At 49.0% G+C, this 20,570-nt stretch overlaps 1 protein-coding gene across 5 annotated transcripts in view; it reads left to right on the forward strand.

The window, feature by feature from the left end:
* Positions 1–20,570, forward strand: part of LOC129700484 (MAX gene-associated protein-like) — a 172,098-nt gene that overhangs the window by 89,513 nt on the left and 62,015 nt on the right. For all 5 annotated transcript variants that reach the window (XM_055641009.1, XM_055641011.1, XM_055641012.1 and 2 more), the window contains exon 15: positions 429–507. In XM_055641009.1, coding sequence (XP_055496984.1) covers positions 429–507 — 79 coding nt within the window. The remainder of the gene's footprint in view (positions 1–428; positions 508–20,570) is intronic.

The following is a 20,570-nucleotide window of genomic DNA, read 5'->3' on the forward strand; positions in this document are numbered from 1 at the left end:
GCTCTGTAAGATAAAGAATTGCTGATTATTAGGGTATAAATATATCTGAACATTACCTCTGCATGTGAAGAAAGAGGGACTCAGTAGTCTGTGTTTACATACTGTGAGAGCTGTCCTCCCCACTCCCGCCTGGCGAAATAAAGGCGTCACTGTAGTACTGAATTTTGTATTATCTGTTTGAAGCAAATTGAACTTTAACATAGCTTCTGGTAATTGGTTATTAAATATTTTGTCCTGTGTTTGAGAATGGCACTATAAAGAAAAGGCATGTTTATATGGATTTAAATTGGAAAAAATACTTTTGAGCAGTTTTAAAGTAGGACATGGTACAACAGTCATTTTTATTTAGCTCTGCATAACTTTACAGACATTGAAATATAAACTCTTGAAGAGTAGAATTATTTGTGTCTTTTTTACTTTCTTTACAGGAAAGCAGGAAGGGAAATAACAGTGGAACAGTTACAGCAATCAAGTTGAACAAGTGTAGGAACTCTACTACCATAGAAGGTAAAAATGTGTCATGTAAATTAACTTGTCTGAAAATTGGTACAAATCTTACCCATCATTAAGTGTTTCCATGTCATTTGGCACTTACAGGCTATTTGTGGCGCTTACAGACTATTCGTATCATAAATTTGGCAAGCAAGCTTAAGCACCCATTTTCTTATCTACCAGTCAACTTGCACAACTCAGTAGAATTTCCACTGCAAATATGAGCTCTTCCTCTGACCCTGCAGCCTTTGCATCTGCAGGCCACCAATGATGCCAACCTAAGTACGCTGAATTTGACAATTAAATAGCAGGAGGTACATTGTTCTTTAGGCCGGTAATCCTACCCTGTTCTAGGATATTATAAGCATGCTACGGAGGCTCTTAAATGATATGCACCAGTTCCTTCAAATGATTCAGAAAATGGACGTTAAATGTAATATGCTGTAAATTGGAATGTTACCAAATGGCCAACTCCAGGTCGGCAGAGGAACGGCAGGTGAAAGAGTGCGGGGATTGGCTGAGAAGGTAAGCTCTTGGGAGTTTTTTTTCAGTTTCTTTTTAGTGGCAGTTAATTTAAAAACTGGACGGAACCAGCCAACAACACATACGTTCAAGGTCGGCTGATGAGCGACGGGTGAAAGAATACGGGGATTGGCTGAGGAATTAAATTTGTAAATTGGCGAATTAGGCAGTTTATCAGCCAATATAAGCAAGGTTTGCTCTAGGGGAGCGGCCTGTCGGGGAGCGCCCTTGTCGAGGGAAGTGCCTTGTGAGAAAGTGCGAGTCTTTGGCTCAAGATTCTGATGAGAAAAATGCGAGTCTTTGGCTCAAGATTCTTATGAGAAAAGTGCGAGTCTTTGGCCCAAGTGGCTTCGGCGAGGAGGCTGAGGGAGGAGACTGCCAAATTTGAAGAGGGTGAGAAGTGGTGAAGAAATGACCGGTAAGCTGATTCAGTGTGTTGTTGGATGTGGGAGATCAGGGACATTGATGGTGCCTCTGGCTGCTACAACTGGAAAGTATGTCCAGGTTCAGCTCCTGAAGGACCATGTTGGGTCACTGGAGAAGCAACTTGATGAGCTCAGGATCATCCGGGAAAAAGAGTTTCCTGGACAGGACCTACAGTGAGATCATTACACCGAAGATACCCAAAGAGAGAAGGTGGATGACGATGAGGAAGGGAAGGAAGCTTGGAGTACTGGAGACCCCGGGGGGTGGACCTCTTGAAAACAGTTCACACTCTTGGAAGCTGTTGGGACAGAAGATACTGCTATTAATGGCGGACACGTCTGCGAGTCAAAAGGTGACACTGAAGCAAAACCGAAGAGACAGACGTCAGGCAGAGCTGTGGTAGTAGGGGACTACATCGTGAGAGGTACAGACCAATGTTTCTCTGGTAACAGGCGGGATTCAAGGATGGTGTGTTACCTCCCTGGTGCCAGGATCCAGAAGGTACCGGATTGTAGAGCATCCTGAAGGGTGAATGTGAGCAGCCTGAAGTGGAGTGCTTGTCGGCACAAATGACGGGAAGAAGACCAAAGAACTCGGAAGAAAGCTGAAAAGCAGGACCTCCAGGATGGTTATCTCCGCTTTGCTTCTAGTTCCTCATGCTGGCGATGGCAGGAACATGGAGATAGGGGATCTGAATGTGTGGCTGAGGAGCTGGTGCAGGAAGCAGGGATTTAGATTCTTAGACCACTGGGATCAGTTTTGGGGTAAGGATGAATTGTACAAAAGGAAAGCATTGCACCTTAACAGGCGGGGGACCATCATTCTGGCAGGTAGGATTGCCAATGCTACACGGGTGGGTTTAATCTAAATAGTGGGTGGGAGGAGACAAACTGGAGATCTAAGGATGGAGTTAAAGGGAATGAGTGTATAAGAAAAGTTGAGACACTAGAGTTAACGAGGCAGAAAGCTCAGGAAGAAGTGAAATAGGAATTAATATGGAAGGTGAGGGCAGTAATGGATTAAAAGAATAAAATATGAAAGCATGAAGTATGAGAAATAAAGTGGATTAGCTTCAGGCTCAGTTAGAAATTGGCAAGTATGATGTTGTGGGAATTACAGAGACATGGCTGCAAGAGGACCAGGGCTGGGAACTGAATATTCAAGGGTATACGTCCTATCAAAATGACAGACAGGTAGGCAGTGGGGGTGGGTAGCTGTCTTGGTGAGGAATGAAATTCAGTCCCTTGTGAGGAGTGACATAGAATCAGAAGATGTAGAGTCAGTATAGATAGAACTGAGGAATTGTAAGGGTAAAAATACCCTAATGGGAGTTATCTACAGGCCCCCAAACAGTAGCCTGGATATATAGTGAATTCAGAAAGTATTCAGATCCCATCATTTTTTCCACATTTGGTTGTTACAGCCTTATTTTAAAATGGAATAAATTCTTTTTTTTTTTATCATCGATCTACACACAGTACCCCATAATAAAAAACCGAAAAAGGTGTTTAGAAATTTTTGTGGAGTAATTAAAAATAAATAACTGAAATATCACATTTACATAAGTATTCAGACCCTTTACTCAGTACTTTGTTGAGGCACTTTTGGCAGTGATTACAGCCTCAAGTCGTCTTGGGTATGACGCTACAAGCTTGGCACACCTGTATTTGGGTAATTTTCTCCCAATCTTCTCTGCAGATCCTCTCAAGCTCTGTCAAGTTGGATGGGGAATCTCCATGCACAGGTCCCTCCAGAGATGTTCGATCAGGTTCAAGTCCGGGCTCTGGCTGGGCCACTCAAGGACATTCACAAAGCCACTCCTGCATTGTCTTGGGGTTGCTGTCCTGTTGGAAGGTGACTCTGCCCCAGTCTGAGTTCCTGAACGCTTTGGAGCAGGTTTTCATCTAGGATGTAGATTGGCTACAGCATGTTAGCCAATTAGAATGCTTAGTAATTATAACCCCGCCTAATTATAACATTCATCGTGTAAGATCCTACCCACTGTCTACCAGTTAGAGTAGCAGTATGAACATGTGATGACCTGCTTAGTAGTTAATGACCTGAACAATAAAGATGCTTGTGTTTCAACCTGTGTGAGTTTGGACTCTTTACATGGTGCCAGCTGAATCTATTGATAACTCTATGGTGTTGCTGAGGAAGTTTAGAGAACTGTGTAGGTTACACAAAAAAGCTGGAGAAACTCAGCGGGTGCAGCAGCATCTATGGAGCGAAGGAAGTAGGCAACGTTTCGGGCCGAAACCCTTCTTCAGACCTAGAGAACTGTGTAACCTGCCGTTTAACAGAATCCTTGAGAGAACAAGATTTTTTGCTCGAATGCATCAGGCTGATGAGCTTGTGGAATGATTCATCAGTGACCTGAGACACATCAGCTCTCGATGCAGATTTGGTGAGTTGACAAATGAGTTTTCGATAAAATTGTGGGAGGAATGAGCGACCGCAAGCTGCGAGCCGAACTGCTGTGGAATGCAGAACAGACTTTCATGCTTGTCGAATGGCTGAGATTGTGGCACCACTGTGGCTGATTTTGATAGCGTGAATGCTAATCAACAGTTGAATGTGAATCTGGCTAGTTACTCTCCGCAAAGATTTCTCAATGCGTCCAGCAAAGATCAGAACATGCCTAACACGAGGTGCACAAACTGTAACTATTTCCACCTCAGGGGGCGCCAATTTTGCGTAGCCCATGGGGAAAGTATGTGATAATTGCAAGAAACTCAACCACTTTGCTGATTGTTGTCGATCCAGTGGGAGTACAGCTTCAAGGATGAAGCTGCACCTGATTCAACAACTCTGATTCTGATTCCCATGAACAAGACGAATCTTCCCATGGGAACGACTCTGATAACAGACACTGAGTCTACCGTACTTTCCCTAAACCTGCGCACCCCAGGCAAAGTGACTGATCCTGCTGTGACCATGATAATCAATAACAAACCACTGACAAGGCGCCTGTGTGAATGTCATGTCACACAAAGTGTTTAACAAGATAAGAACCACTGAGCTCATGTAAAAAGACTCCTCTACATGCTTACAGAGAGGAAATTCTTCGCCCACTGGGCAAGGCTGATTTCAAATGTACCATCAATGAACAGACCAAAGACTTGCTATTTTACATCGTTCAGCCAAGTTCTGAAACCCTGCTAGGCATCGATGCGTGCCATGACCTGGGTTTGGTCTATTTCAGGCGTGCTGTCCACAAACTCTGTTTGACAGAGGAACCAACCAGACAGATGCTATCCAACTACAAGGATTTGTTTGACAACAAACTCAGCAAACTACCTACTATATACAAGATCATTGTTGACCATAGTCACCACCATCGTACGTGCCCCTCACCGCATCCCGCATGGTATGCGTGAGCAAATACACGATGAACTGAAACGTATGGCCTCCATTGGAGTTCTTGCCGAAGTCAGCGAACCCTCCGATTGGATTGCTACCATGGTTGTCACCACAAATAAAGACAAAAAGGAGTTGCGCATCTGCATCAATCCTAAAGATTTGAACACAGCAATCAAACGCCAACACCGAAGACGTAGCGGCACAAATCGGTAACGCAACGGTTTTCTCAGTCTTGGATGCCAAAAACTCGTTCTGGCAAATCCCGTTAGACCGTGCTTCATCGGCGTTAACAACCTTCTCCACCCCGATCGGACGTTACCAATTCCTAAGAATGCCCTTTGGCATCAACTCTCCCACAAAGTTTTCCAGCGTGCAATGGAACAACTGTTCGCAGAATTCCCCTGTGCCATCATAGTTGACGACATTCTAGTTTATGGCCGTGATGCCACTGAGCACGATGCCAACCTACGTAAAGTACTGGACCGTGCCAGAGACATCAATTTAAAACAGAACCCTCTGAAGTGCAAGTTCAGGGTTCCCGAAGTCACTTAGGTAGGTCTCGTGTTCACCAGCAATGAGCTGAAACCCGATCCGCTGAAGACTGCAGCAATCAACGAGCTGCCGGTACCAACTGACGTCACCAGCCTACAATGATTTCTAGGCATGGTCAACTACCTGGGAAAATTTGGCCCCAATCTCAGCGAATTGTCAGCCCCTCTGCGGCAACTAACCCACAAGGACAACACCTAGTCCTGGTACCCAAACCACCAGCGAGCTTTCAAGACTTTAAAATTACAGCTCGCCAGTGCACCCACTCTGTCCTACTTCAATCTAAACTTACCAGTCAAGATTACCTGCGATGCATCCCAGTATGGACTAGTCAAGTCAAGTCAAGTCAAGTCACATTTATTTATATAGCACATTTAAAAAACAACTCGTTGGCCAAAGTGCTTTACATTTGTTATAAGAATAGCACAACAAAACAGACTACATACATATATACATGTGGCTCTCACTCAGAGGACGTCAGGAAAGGTTTGGGAGTATAGATAAGTCTTTTGTCTTGACTTAAAAGAGTCGATGGAGGGGGCAGTTCTGATGGGAAAGGGGATGCTGTTCCACAGCCTAGGGGCTGCAATCGCAAAGGCGCGGTCGCCCCTGAGCTTATGCCTAGACCGTGGGATATTCAGCAACCCCAAGTCGGCCGATCTGAGGGGCCTGGAGGTGGAGTGGTGGATGAGAAGACTTTTTATGTAGGTGGGGGCAAGCCCATTGAGGGCTTTGTAGACATGGAGGAGTATCTTGAAGTTTATACGGAACCGCACAGGGAGCCAATGGAGAGAGGCCAGGATCGGGGTGATGTGGCCCCTTTTTCAGGTGCCCGTCAGAAGTCTCGCGGCGGCATTTTGGACCAGTTGCAGGCGGGACAGGGAAGATTGGCTGATGCCAGTGTAAAGGGAGTTGCAGTAATCTAGGCGGGAGGAGATGAATGTGTGGATGATCTTTTCCAGGTCATCAAACTGGAGGAATTGTTTTATTTTAGTTATCATCCGAAGCTGAAAGAAGCTAGCTTTTACCACGGCATTGATTTGTTTGTCAAATTTCTGTGCTGAGTCAAATATCACGCCAAGGTTTTTGACGTGAGGTTTGAGTAGTGGGGTAAGGCTTCCAAGGCTGCCTGCTGTCATTTTGATTGAGTCCGAGGGGCCAAGAAGGATGACCTCAGACTTACTCTCGTTTAGTTGGAGGAAGTTCTGGGCCATCCAACACTTTATATCCTCGAGGCAGTGGGTAAGGTTAAACAAATTAGATTGGTTTTTGGGCTTCAGGGGGAGATAGAGTTGGGTATCGTCTGCGTAACAATGGAAGGAAATGCCGTGCCTTTCAATGACTTGGCCTAAGGGGAGCATGTACAGGGAGAAGAGAATGGGGCCAAGGATGGAACCTTGTGGAACCCCACAGCAGAGATTAGCTGGGGAGGAGAATGAGTTGCCTATGTTAGTCGAGAAACTCCTACCTTTGAGGTAGGAGATGAACCAGCTCAGGGCAGTGCCATCAATACCAACCCCAACCCGGAGACGGTCAATTAGGATGGGGTGGTCGACAGTATCAAATGCTGCACTGAGGTCAAGAAGGAGCAGGATTGCACAGTCGCCGGAGTCAACGGTGAGGAGTAGGTCATTGTGTACCTTCAGCAAGGCAGACTCTGTGCTATGGTGAGTCCTGAAACCTGATTGGAAAGTTTCCAAGATAGTGTTTTGGTGAAGGTAAGGTATAAGTTGACTTAAAATAAGTTGACTAGGTGCTGCATGCCTGCAGACCTCTTTCAACGGCGATGTCATGCCGGTATCCTATGCATCACGAACACTAACAGATACCGAAGAGCGCTATGCACAGATAGAGAAAGAACTGCTCTCCATAGTTTTTGTCTGATCTAAACAAATACTTTATTTTCGGCAAAACCTTCATGGTAGAAACTGGACACCAACCATTGGTGACTATCCTAAGCAAGCCGATCCATGCAGCCCCAGCAAGGCTTCAACGCATGATGATGCAGCTACAACGGTTCGATTTTCGCATCGTCTACAAAAAGGTAAAGACATGCACATCGCAGACACACTATCTCGAGCACCACGTGCTACAAGTGAACAATACCATTTGATAAAGATCCGTTCTGAAAGTTTCTTTCGTTCCAACTGACCGCCTGCGCCGCCTCGCCGAACACACTGCCGCAGACAAAACCTCCCAGCTGCTGACTTCAATCATCAAAGGCGGCTGGCCAAACAAACAGTCCAACACCCCCTCTGAACTGCGACCCTACTTTTTGGTACGTGACGAACTTGTGCTACAGGACGGAGTGATAGGAAAGGGCCATAAGACTGTCCCCCCCCCCCCCCCCCCCCCCCCTCCCCCCCACCTTGCCGTTCTTTCTTTCCCCCGCCCCCCCCCCCCCCAGCCCCCCCCCCCCCCCCCCCCCCCCCCCCCCCCCCCCCCCCCCCCCCCCCCCCCCCCCCCCCCCCCCCCCCCCCCCCCCCCCCCCCCCCCCCCCCCCCCCCCCCCCCCCACCCCCCCCCCCCCCCCCCCCCCCCCCCCCCCCCCCCCCCCCCCCCCCCCCCCCCCCCCCCCCCCCCCCCCCCCCCCCCCCCCCCCCCCCCCCCACCCTCCCCCCCCCCCCCCCCCCCCCCCCCCCCCCCCCCCCCCCCCCCCCCCCCCCCCCCCCCCCCCCCCCCCTCTCTGCAAAATGAGTATTACGAGGAGATCCACGGTGACCACCCAGGCGTTGAAGCCACCCTACAACGCGCTAAAAGAATGATCTATTGGCCCGGAATGACCAAGTACATTCGGGAAAAAACAGAGTCAAGTGCGATCTGCAACAGACAGGCACCACACCAGCAGAAACAACCGTTGTTGTCCCAACCTGTCCCTTCTTCTGCCATGGTCGTCCGTGGCTGCCGATATCTTCGACTGGCACGGGAAGGACTATCTCATGTTAGTGGACTTGTACTCGAGTTGGTTTGAAATTGACTTTCTACCAACCATCTCCTCAGGAATAGTCATCCAGAAACTCCAACAACACTTCTCCGTACATGGCATTCCAGCCCACCTTCAGACTGACAATGGGACACCAGTCAAAAGTTCAAAGACATTGCCTAGCGCTGGAACTTTAAACATGTCACCAGCAGCCCAGAATACCCACAGTTCAATGGACTTGCCGAACGTGCTGTCCGAAGCGCTAAACAACTCATGGAACGCTCCTACCTGGCCAAATCTGACGTCTACCTGGACCTGTTGAACTTGAGAAATATTACCAGAGATAATGTTCTAGGCTCTCCAGCCTAGCGACTGATGTCCCGCCGAACGAGACCTCCACTGCCAGTGGCGCAGGATCACTTAAAGCCCAAAGTTTTCTGCTGTAGTTCAAAAGCGAGTGCAATCCAATCGAGACGAGCAGAAACGTGCCTACGACAAAACCAGCAAGTCACTTAAGCCACTAATTCAAGGTCAAGTGGGTAGTCTACAGACAGACAAAGGACATACCAAACTGGGGTTCATCCATGGCCCCGCAAAGGAACCACGTTCCTACCTTGTCGATGTCGGTGGTACCATCTACAGACGCACTCATCAACACCTCCTTCCAGTGAAGGAACAACGTCCGGCACTCCAGGGTCTTGAGGTCCCTCCACTGAACTTTAAAGTGATCGCTGTTCCAGCCATTCCAGGACCTGCTGCTGCCACTCCCCATCACTTCCCGTGTTGGTTTGCTCAACCCTTCCTCTTTTGTAACCGGTTCACCGGTACCCCGCGACGGTCTTCCTCTACGGTCTCTCCCCAGAGCCCCTCGGGCTCACCCAAACGTGCCCTCAACTTTTCGAAAGAAAAGGTTGATGAGGCAGCTCCTTACCATATGAGGACCGGGTGGGTTAGCAAGCCGCCTGTTAGATATGGCAACTACGTTTAATCAATGTTTAACCAACTATGTTTAACCAATATTATTAGATATGGTATTGTAGTGGCCTGGTCAAGGTCAGGAAAAGACCGGACGCCAGGCGGATTCAAAAGAAGCTTTTTAATTCCAACAGTTCAAGAACACACACCGACACTCTTATCTCTACCCCTGGGGAGTCGACCGGTAAACCCCATGGCAGACGTACGCCCCTGTCCCTCAATCGTCGAGGGGGACGATCCAAGGAGTGGCCTACCCCCCAGGGACCGCCACAGGACCCCCCCTCCCCCCCAAGTACCCGAGGTACAAAACGGACAGGACGGCGTACACAACGGCCAGACCGGGTGCACACTACGCTCGGACCCGGAACAGGCGCCTGATCAACAAGTGCGGGGTACGAAGTAACCAAAGGAGGAGGTACCCTAGACAGAGGTTGCCCTCGCTTACGGGGCAGCGCTACCAGCGCCGGCCAATGGAAATCGATATGTGCTGGCTTCAACCGCGCAACTGAAACAGTCTCCCGCCGACCCCCCATGTCCAGGACGAACGTCGACGAGCCCTGTTCCAAGACCCGGAAGGGGCCTTCGTACGGCCGCTGTAGAGGTGTCCGATGTGCATCCCTGCGCAGAAAAACAAACTGGCAGTCCTCCAGAGCAGAGGGAACGTGCGGACGGAAGGACCCATGACGAGAAGTGGGCACCGGCGCCAGCTTGCCCACCGTCTGCCGAAGACGTTGCAGAGCTTCTGAAGGCTGCTCCACCTGGCCACGTGCCGGCGGGATGAACTCTCCAGGCACCGTTAACGGAGACCCATACACCAACTCAGCGGAGGAGGAGGCCAAGTCCTCCTTGCGTGCAGTTTGTATCCCCAGCAAAACCCACGGTAGAGCATCTACCCAGTCTGGGTCAGTGAGCCGCGCCCTTAGGGCACCCTTAAGCTGTCGGTGAAACCGTTCCACTAGGCCGTTCGACTGCGGGTGGTACGCTGTCGTGTGGTGCAGAGGAACACACAGGAGGCGTGCCATGGCCGACCACAGCTCTGACGTGAACTGAGGCCCCCGGTCGGATGTTATGTCCAGTGGAACCCCGAACCGGGCGATCCAGTGCGCCAACAGTGCTCGAGCACAGGTAGTTGTGGTGGAATTCTGTAGCGGAATGGCTTCAGGCCACCGCGTGAAGTGGTCCACAACGGTAAATATATACGTCATGCCCTGGGACGACGGCAGCGGCCCCACGATGTCCACGTGAATGTGGTCGAAACGTTTATGAGGAATAGGGAACTCCTGCAATGGCGCGTGCACGTGTCGTTGCACCTTGGTGGTCTGGCACGGGATGCAAGTGCGCGCCCAATGTCCAAACGCCTTCCGCAGCCCGTGCCACATAAAGCGGGAGGCTACCAGGGCCGTTGTTGCCCTGATGGAGGGATGCGCAAGGCCATGGAGCACCTCAAACACCCTGCGCCGCCAGGCGATCGGGACGATGGGTCGCGGAACTCCAGAGGAGACATCGCACAACAGCGTGGTACCCCCAGGACCACAGACAACGTCCTCCAACTGCAGGCCCGAAACTGCTGTACGATAGGCAGCCATCTCCTCGTCGAGCAGCTGCAGGTCGGAATAGTTGATCCCCTCACCGACTTGGAGAACCGCGTGGACTGCAGGTCTTGATAAGGCATCGGCCACCCTGTTAAATTTGCCCTCAACGAACCGGATGGAGGTGGTGTACTCGGACACATACGCCAACTGTCTCTGCTGCGGGGCAGACCACGGGTCTGATACCTTGGCGAACGCGAAGGTTAGTGGCTTGTGGTCCGTGAATGCAGTAAATGGTCTCCCCTCCAGAAAATAGCAGAAATGGCGTACGGCGAGATATAGGGCAAGGAGCTCACGGTCGAAGGCGCTGTAACGACGCTGTGGTCCACTGAGATGCCTGCTGAAGAAGGCAAGTGGCCGCCAGCAACCCTCAATGAGCTGCTCTAACACTGCCCCAACCGCAATCTCCGAAGCATCCACCGTCAAAGCGGTCGTGGCATCCTCTCGTGGGTGGACGAGCATTGTGGCCTCAGCCAGTGCCTGCTTAGCCCTCTCAAATGCCGCTGTTGCTTCCACGGACCAATCAACCTCCCTGCGATGACCAGCAATCAGGTTGAAAAGCGGACGCATGATCGCAGCCGCTGACGGCAGGAAGCGGTGATAGAAAGTGACCATTCCCACGAATTCCTGCAGGCCCCTAACTGTGGTCGGACGGGGAAACCTGCGAATAGCGTCCACCCTGGTCGGCAGAGGCACCACCCCTTGTTCAGTCACGTGGTGGCCGAGGAAGTTGATAGCCGTCACCCCGAAACAGCACTTGGCGCGTTTATAGTTAAACCTGAAATCGCTGAGGCGCTGACACAGTTGACGGAGGTGGGTGCAGTGCCACGAGTATGTCGTCCAGGTACACAAAAACAAAGCCCAATCCGCGGCACACGCAGTCCATAAGCCGCTGAAAGGCCTGCGCGGCGTTCTTCAACCCAAACGGCATCCGCACAAATTCGAAAAGACCAAATGGTGTGATAATGGCCGTCTTCGGGATATCGTCGGGGCGGACTGGAATTTGATTGTACCCTCGCACGAGGTCTGCCTTGGAAAATACGGATGCCCCAGCCAGATGGGCATTGAAGTCCTGAATGTGCGGGACCGGATACCTGTCGGCGACGGTCGCATCATTCAGGCGCCGGTAATCGCCACACGGGCGCCAGCCCCCGTCCTTTTTAGGGACCATGTGGAGCGGTGAGGCCCATGGGTTATCGGAGGGACGCACGATGCCCATCGCCTCCATCTGGCGGAACTCCTCCCGAGCTAGACGGAGCTTGTCTGGGGCGAGACGACCTGCCCGGGCGTGCACAGGCGCGCCAGTAGTGGGGATATGGTGCTCCACCCCGTGCTTCGGGGTGGAGGAGTGGAAGTGGGGTTCGAGAATGCCAGGAAAATCTGCCAGGATACGCGCGAAAGTCGCATCCACGGATGACAGGGGGCCATCAGGGCGTACTACAGGATCACCAGTATGGAGGAAGACTGGCTCCAGCGTGACATAGTGCATCAGGCGCCGCCGCTGCTTGACATCCATGAGCAGTGAATGGGCTCTAAGAAAGTCGGCGCCCAGCAGCGGCTGGGAAACGTCTGCAATGACGAACCTCCACGAAAACGAGTTGCGGCCAAAGTTGAGGTGAATGGTGTGAAACCCGTAGGTGCGAATACCACTCCCGTTTGCCGCGGTGAGGAGGGGGCCTTGTTTGCCCGCCCGGATGTCAGTGATGGAGGGAGGCAGAACACTCACTTCCGCAGCAGTGTCGACGAGGAAACGTCCCCCACTGCGGCGATCCCAAGCGAAAACGCGATGAATCGTGCCGGCCGCCGAAGGAATCGCTGACGACCGGCCCTTTCGTTTCCCGAGAACGAACAGGGTGGGCGACAAAGCCTGGCTGCAGCTCCTCAGCGGCGATGATAATAACACCAACCAGCTTTGCTGGCGTCTGGTTGAACTGCAGGCTGGTTTGAGCGCCAGCGACCTCCGCTGGCGTCTGGTGAAACTGCAAGCCGATTTGGCTGGTTTGAACGCCAGCGACCTCTGCTGGCATTGGATTGAACTGCAGGCTGGCCGTGCTGGAAGGACGTGCCTGCTGCTGAATGCGTAATGACCACCGGATTTTGCCGCGGGGGCCGACCGGGAGCAGTGGAGACGCGGTGGATAGCGGTCCCGACCTGCTCTGAGTCTCCAAACGCCTCGGGAAGGACGTCCACTGCTTCCACGTTGCGATGGCGAGAATTCCACAGCTCGTCGGCATGTTCACCCAGCGCCAGCATGTCGGTAAACGGATCCCTGGCGAGCTGCATGCGACTGTCGGGAGGCAGCTGCTGCAGGTAGGCATATTTAAAGAGAAAGCACGGCTCATGATCCCCCATTAGGGTGAGCATGTCTTCCAGGAGGGCAGACGGCTGACGGTCGCCCAGGCCGTTCATTCTGAAAATGCGAGCTGCCCGCTGGGCATCACCCAGGCCAAACCTCCTGATGAGAAATGCTTTAAGGCCAGTATATTTGTTTGCTACCGGAGGGGCCCTGAGGAAAGGCTTAACCTGCCGCGCGGTCAGTTGGTCAAGCGAGCCAACCACGTAAAAGTACTTAGTCTCATCCTGCGTGATACCTCGCACAGCAAACTGGGCCTCTGCCTGCTGGAACCAGGTTTCGGGTTCTTCAGTCCATAGTGCTGGGAGCTTCAGCGCAACAGCGTTATTATCCATCACGACGCGTGATGAACGAAGTCGGGGTCACCAGTGTAGTGGCCTGGTCAAGGTCAGGAAAAGACCGGACGCCAAGCGGATTCAAAAGAAGCTTTTTAATTCCAACAGTTCAAGAACACACACCAACACTCTTATCTCTACCCCTGGGGAGTCGACCGGTAAACCCCGTGGCAGACCTACGCCCCTGTCCCTCAATCGTCGAGGGGGATGATCCAAGGAGTGGGCTACCCCCCAGGAACCGCCACAGTATTTTGCATTTAACAATTTATGTATTCATCGTAATGATAATGCTTCATCTACTTTTAATTTATAGAAGAAGAGATGTAGATTGGCTATAGCATGTTAGCCAATTAGAATGCTTAGTATTTATAATCCCGCCTAATTATAACATTCATAGTGTAAGATCCTACCCACTGTCTACCAGTTAGACTAGCAGTATGAACGTGTGATGACCTGCTTATTAGTTAATGACTTGAGCAATAAAGATGCTTGTGTTTCAACCTGTGTGAGTTTGGACTCTTTACAAAGGATATCTCTGTACTTTGCTCTGTTAATCTTTCTCGCGATCCTGACTAGTCTCCCAGTTCCTGCCACTGGATGATGCTGCCACCACCATGCTTCACCGTAGATATGGTATTGGATTGGCCAGGTGATGAGCTATGCCTGGTTTCCTGCTGACGTGACGCTTGGCATTCAGGCCAAAGAGTTCAATCTCAGTTTCATCAGACCAGAGAATCTTGTTTGAGTGTCTTTTGGCAAACTCCAAGCGGGCTGTCATGTGCCTTTTACTGAGGAGTGGATTCCTTCTGGCCACTCTACCATAAAGGCCTGATTGGTGGAGTGCTGAAGATATAGTTGTCCTTCTGGAAGTTTGTCCCATCACCACAGAGGAACTCTGGAGCTCTGTCAGAGTGACCATCGGTTTCTTGGTCACCTCACTGACCAAGGTCCTTCTCCCCTGATTGCTCAGTTTGGCTGGGTGGCCAGCTCTATGAAGAGTCCTGGTGGTTCCAAATTTCTTCAATTTAAGAATGACTGAGGCCACTGCTTTTCAGGACCTGCAACGTTGCAGAAATTGTTTTATACCCTTCCCCAGATCTGTGTAGTCATTGAGAGTAGGGAAGATTCAAACATGAGAACATGATTTGAGAATTAAGGGACTGGAGTTTAGGGGTAACATGAGGGGGAACTTCTTTACTCAGAGAGTGGTAGCTGTGTGAAATGAGCTTACATAGAAACATAGAAATTAGGTGCAGGAGTAGGCCATTCGGCCCTTCGAGCCTGCACCGCCATTCAATATGATCATGGCTGATCATCCAACTCAGTATCCCATAACTGCCTTCTCTCCATACCCCCTGATCCCCTTAGCCACAAGGGCCACATCTAACTCCCTCTTAAATATAGCCAATGAACTGGCCTCAACTACCCTCTGTGGCAGAGAGTTCCAGAGATTCACCACTCTCTGTGTGAAAAAAGTTCTTCTCATCTCAGTTTTAAAGGATTTCCCCCTTATCCTTAAGCTGTAACCCCTTGTCCTGGACTTCCCTAACATCGGGAAAAATCTTCCTGCATCTAGCCTGTCCAACCCCTTAAGAATTTTGTAAGTTTCTATAAGATCCCCTCTCAATCTCCTAAATTCTAGAGAGTATAAACCAAGTCTATCCAGTCTTTCTTCATAAGACAGTCCTGACATCCCAGGAATCAGTCTGGTGAACCGTCTCTGCACTCCCTCTATGGCAATAATGTCCTTCCTCAGATTTGGAGACCAAAACTGTACGCAATACTCCAGGTGTGGTCTCACCAAGACCCTGTACAACTGCAGTAGAACCTCCCTGCTCCTATACTCAAATCCTTTTGCAATGAAAGCTAACATACCATTCGCTTTCTTTACTGCCTGCTGCAGCTGCATGCCTACCTTCAATGACTGGTGTACCATGACACCCAGGTCTCGCTGCATCTCCCCCTTTCCCAATCGGCCACCATTTAGATAATAGTCTGCTTTCCCGTTTTTGCCACCAAAATGGATAACATCACATTTATCCACATTATACTGCATCTGCCAAACATTTGCCCACTCACCCAGCCTATCCAAGTCACCTTGCAGTCTCCTAGCATCCTCCTCACAGCTAACACTGCCCCCCAGCTTAGTGTCATCCGCAAACTTGGAGATATTGCCTTCAATTCCCTCATCCAGATCATTAATATATATTGTAAATAGCTGAGGTCCCAGCACTGAGCCTTGCGGTACCCCACTAGTCACTGCCTGCCATTGTGAAAAGGACCCGTTTTCTCCTACTCTTTGCCTCCTGTTTGCCAGCCAGTTCTCTATCCACATCAATACTGAACTCCCAATGCCTTGTGCTTTAAGTTTGTATACTAATCTCTTATGTGGGACCTTGTCGAAAGCCTTCTGGAAGTCCAGATACACCACATCCACTGGTTCTCCCCTATCCACGCTACTAGTTACATCCTCGAAAAATTCTATAAGATTCGTCAGACATGATTTACCTTTCGTAAATCCATGCTGACTTTGTCCAATGATTTCACCACTTTCCAAATGTGCTGCTATCCCATCTTTAATAACTGACTCTAGCAGTTTCCCCACTACCGATGTTAGACTAACTGGTCTGTAATTCCCCATTTTCTCTCTCCCTCCCTTCTTAAAAAGTGGGGTTACGTTTGCTACCCGCCAATCTTCAGGAACTACTCCAGAATCTAAAGAGTTTTGAAAGATTATTACTAATGCATCCACTATTTCTGGAGCTACTTCCTTAAGTACTCTGGGATGCAGCCTATCTGGCCCTGGGGATTTATCGGCCTTTAATCCATTCAATTTACCCAACACCACTTCCCGGCTAACCTGGATTTCACTCAATTCCTCCAACTCCTTTGACCCGCGGTCCCCTGCTATTTCCGGCAAATTATTTATGTCTTCCTTAGTGAAGACGGAACCAAAGTAGTTATTCAATTGGTCCGCCATATCCTTGTTCCCCATGATCAACTCACCTGTTTCTGACTGCAAGGGACCTACATTTGTTTTAACTAATCTCTTTCTTTTCACATATCTATAAAAACTTTTTCAGTCAGTTTTTATGTTCCCTGCCAGTTTTCTTTCATAATCTATTTTCCCTTTCCTAATTAAGCCCTTTGTCCTCCTCTGCTGGTCTTTGAATTTCTCCCAGTCCTCCGGTATGCTGCTTTTTCTGGCTAATTTGTACGCATCATCCTTCGCTTTGATACTATCCCTGATTTCACTTGTTATCCATGGATGTACTACCTTCCCAGATTTATTCTTTTGCCAAACTGGTATGAACAATTTTTGTAGTTCATCCATGCAGTCTTTAAATGTCTTCCATTGCATATCCACCGTCAACCCTTTTAGAATTAATTGCCAGTCAATCTTGGCCAATTCACGTCTCATACCCTCAAAGTTACCTTTCTTTAAGTTCAGAACCATTGTTTCTGAATTAACAATGTCACTCTCCATCCTAATGAAGAACTCAACCATATTATGGTCACTCTTGCCCAAGGGGGCACGTACAACAAGATTGCTAACTAACCCTTCCTCATTACTCAATACCCAGTCTAAAATAGCCTGCTCTCTCGTTGGTTCCTCTACATGTTGATTTAGATAACTATCCCGCATACATTCCAAGAAATCCTCTTCCTCAGCACCCCTGCCAATTTGATTCACCCAATCTATATGTAGATTGAAGTCACCCATTATAACTGTTTTGCCTTTGTCGCGCGCGCATTTTTAATTTCCTGTTTGATACCATCTCCAACTTTACTACTGTTAGGTGGCCTGTACACAACACCCACCAGCGTTTTCTTCCCCTTAGTGTTTCGCAGCTCTACCCATACCGATTCCACATCCTCCAAACTAATGTCCTTCCTTTCCATTGCATTAATCCCCTCTCTAATCAGTAACACTACCCCACCTACTTTTCCTTTCTGTCTATCCCTCCTGAATATTGAATATCCTTGGATGTTCAGCTCCCAGCCTTGGTCACCCTGGAGCCATGTCTCCGTGATCCCAACTATATCATAGTCATTAATAGCTATCTGCACATTCAACTCATCCTCCTTATTACGAATGCTCCTTGCATTGAGACACAAAGCATTCAGGCTTGTTTTTACAACACTCTTACCCCTTATACAATTATGTTGAAAAGTGTCCCTTTTTGATTTTTGCCCTGGTTTTGTCTGCCTGCCACTTTTACTTTTCACCTTGCTACCTATTTCTTCTACCCTCATTTTACACCCCTCGGTCTCTACGCTCACACATTTAAGAAACCCTTTCCCTTTAACTCCATCCTCCACTATCCCATTCAACACCCCACCCCCCTTATTCAGTTTAAAGCCACCCGTGTAGCAGTGGCAAACCTGCCTGCCAGAATGCTGGTCCCACACCTGTTAAGATGCAATCCGTCCCTTTTGTACAGTTCCCCCTTACCCCAAAACAGATCCCAGTGATCCAAGAATCTAAATCCCTGCCCCGTGCACCAGTTCCTCAGCCACACGTTCAGGTCCCGTATCTCCCTGTTCCTGCTCTCGCTAGCACGGGGAGCTGGAAGCAAACCGGAGATAACAACCCTGGAGGTCCTGCTTTTCAACATTTTTCCGAGCTCTCTAAAGTCACGCTGCAGAATATTCATCCCCTTTTTTCCGACATCGTTTGTGCCAACATGCACTACCACTTCCGGATGTTCACCTTCGCCCCTGAGGATTTTCTGCACTCTGTCCGTGACATCCTGTGGAAGTGGTGGAGGCAGGTTCGATTTTATCATTTATCATGCATGCAGGTAGATGGGACATGGGGAGAATAAGTGTTCATCACGGACTTGAAGGGCCGAGATGGCCTGTTTCCGTGCTGTAATTGTTATATGGTTATATGTGTCTCGAAACAATCCTGTCTTGGTTCTACGGAAAATTCCTTTGTCCCTATGGCTTGGTTTTTCTGAATGTACTGTGGGGTCCAAGTTGAATCATCAAGATTTTAAAATTGCCATGTCACAAAGGTAATGCTATGGTTATGGGAGATTTCAACATGCAGGTAGATTGGGAAAATCAGGTTGGTAGATACAAAATACTGGAGGAACTCAGCAGATGAGGCAGCATCTATGGAGAGAAGGAATTTGCGACGTTCCTTCAGACTGTTTTCGGGGGTGGGGGTAGGATAAAGAAAGAAAGTAGGCGGAGACAGTGGGACTAGTGGGAGGACTGGGAAGGTGGAGGGATGTATGTTATGATTTGCCAGGGGAGCTTGCAAAATAACATTTTTCACTATTTTGGTATGTGACATGAATAAACCTATACTAATATGTTCATATTTTAGACTTGATAATTTAATACCGTTATAGGATTTTGTTCAAATTTAGAGGTATCCATAATTCAGTTGTCCATAATTTGGGTATGGCCTGTAATGGGGACATTATCACATGCAAAAGACTACCTGTTATAACATTGTGACACTGGAGCTGAGAGTCCAAGAATTTTAGATATTCTGATCATTTTTAGATGGAGGATAAAGTTTGTGAAAGTAGTTCCCAAAGAACTGCATTTGAGGAACAAAGTCAGTGTTTCAGATTGGTGACTTTTTAATCAGAATATTTCCAGCAATTAAGATCTGAATGAAACAGCTGAATTAGACCCATAACATTTTTAAAGCTTTAGAATCTTTGTTCTGCAGAACTTTCTCGATCTTTCTGCGCCTTTTGAAGAACAGGGGGGTGGGTGTGCGAACGTACGCATGCGCGGTGACAGCAGCTGCATTGATCCACAGTGGCGGGGGGGGGGGAGGAGGCAGGTGGGCCTTGATTGCTGGGCATTTTCGCATTGTGATGTCAGCAGCTGGCAAGCGGAGATTATTTATGTTAAAGTGAGTTTTGTGAACAACTTTATTCAAAATCTGGGGAAATTGAGCGAATTTAGAGGATGTGGGATTTCTGAAATCATGTTAAATCCCTACCGAAATATGTAAAAATCTCACACACACACACACACACACTCGCACACACACACACACTCACACACACACACACACACACACGCACACACACACACACACACACACACACACACACACACACACACACACACTTTTAAAAGTCTACTAGACTAAGTGGGACCCGTTGGGTCCCAGCATCACACGGGAGGACTGGTCACCAACACAATATTCCACCTCTCCACCAATTCCAATATTGCGTGGTGGGGGGGGGGGGGGGCTTTCTGTTGCGCTAGTATGGGTGTTGCGGGCCGAAGGTACGGGTTTACAGAGGGCTAGTATAGACATTGTGGGCCGAATAGATTCTTGAGCTGGCAACGATTTAAAAAGCCAAGCCAAGGCAAACAATTTGGCTGCAGCCACCCGACAACCAAAATTCGTTTTATGAACACAAACTTTTTAAAAAAGGCGAGCAAACAATTGGGCAGCAGCCACCTGGCAACCAAAATTCATTTTGTGAACACAAACTTTAAATAAAAAGGCAAACAATTTGGCAGCAGCCACATTGAGGGGACTCACCGTAGAGTAGACGTGCGTTCAGTGTTATTCGCAGCTCAGAGAGCCGTGACACCCTCGCTTCCTGGGTCTGGCAGAGACTGAGTGAGGCACGACACTTCCGGGTTTTATAGTCCCTCTCCCCCCTGCCGCCAGCAGAGAGAATGGGGATTTTTTTTAAAACATTAATATCTCCCTGATTTTTCATCGATGGGAAAAATCCTCTGTGCCTGGAAGGTGGAGAGGGGCTCTGAGCGAGGTGGCCAAAAATGACGGCCGTAGGTGGCGGCGTTCTCTCGGAAATCGCAGCACAGTGGGCCAAAAGAGGTGAAGATCAGACTTTTAGTAATATAGAATAGATAAGATAAGATAAGATATGATTGAAAAAGTCAAGAATTATAAATTAATGTTTCAAAAATGGTTTCACAATTCAGTAGTACTGATTTTCAGTATTCCATACTGATATTTGAGAATACATGAGTTTCCATGCAAAATACTGATTTTCATAAAAATTCAGTTTCTGTGTAGTATGTTCTATTGCG

This window comes from Leucoraja erinacea, chromosome 9 (genome assembly GCF_028641065.1).
Source record: "Leucoraja erinacea ecotype New England chromosome 9, Leri_hhj_1, whole genome shotgun sequence".
NCBI classification, from domain to species: Eukaryota; Metazoa; Chordata; class Chondrichthyes; order Rajiformes; family Rajidae; genus Leucoraja; species Leucoraja erinaceus.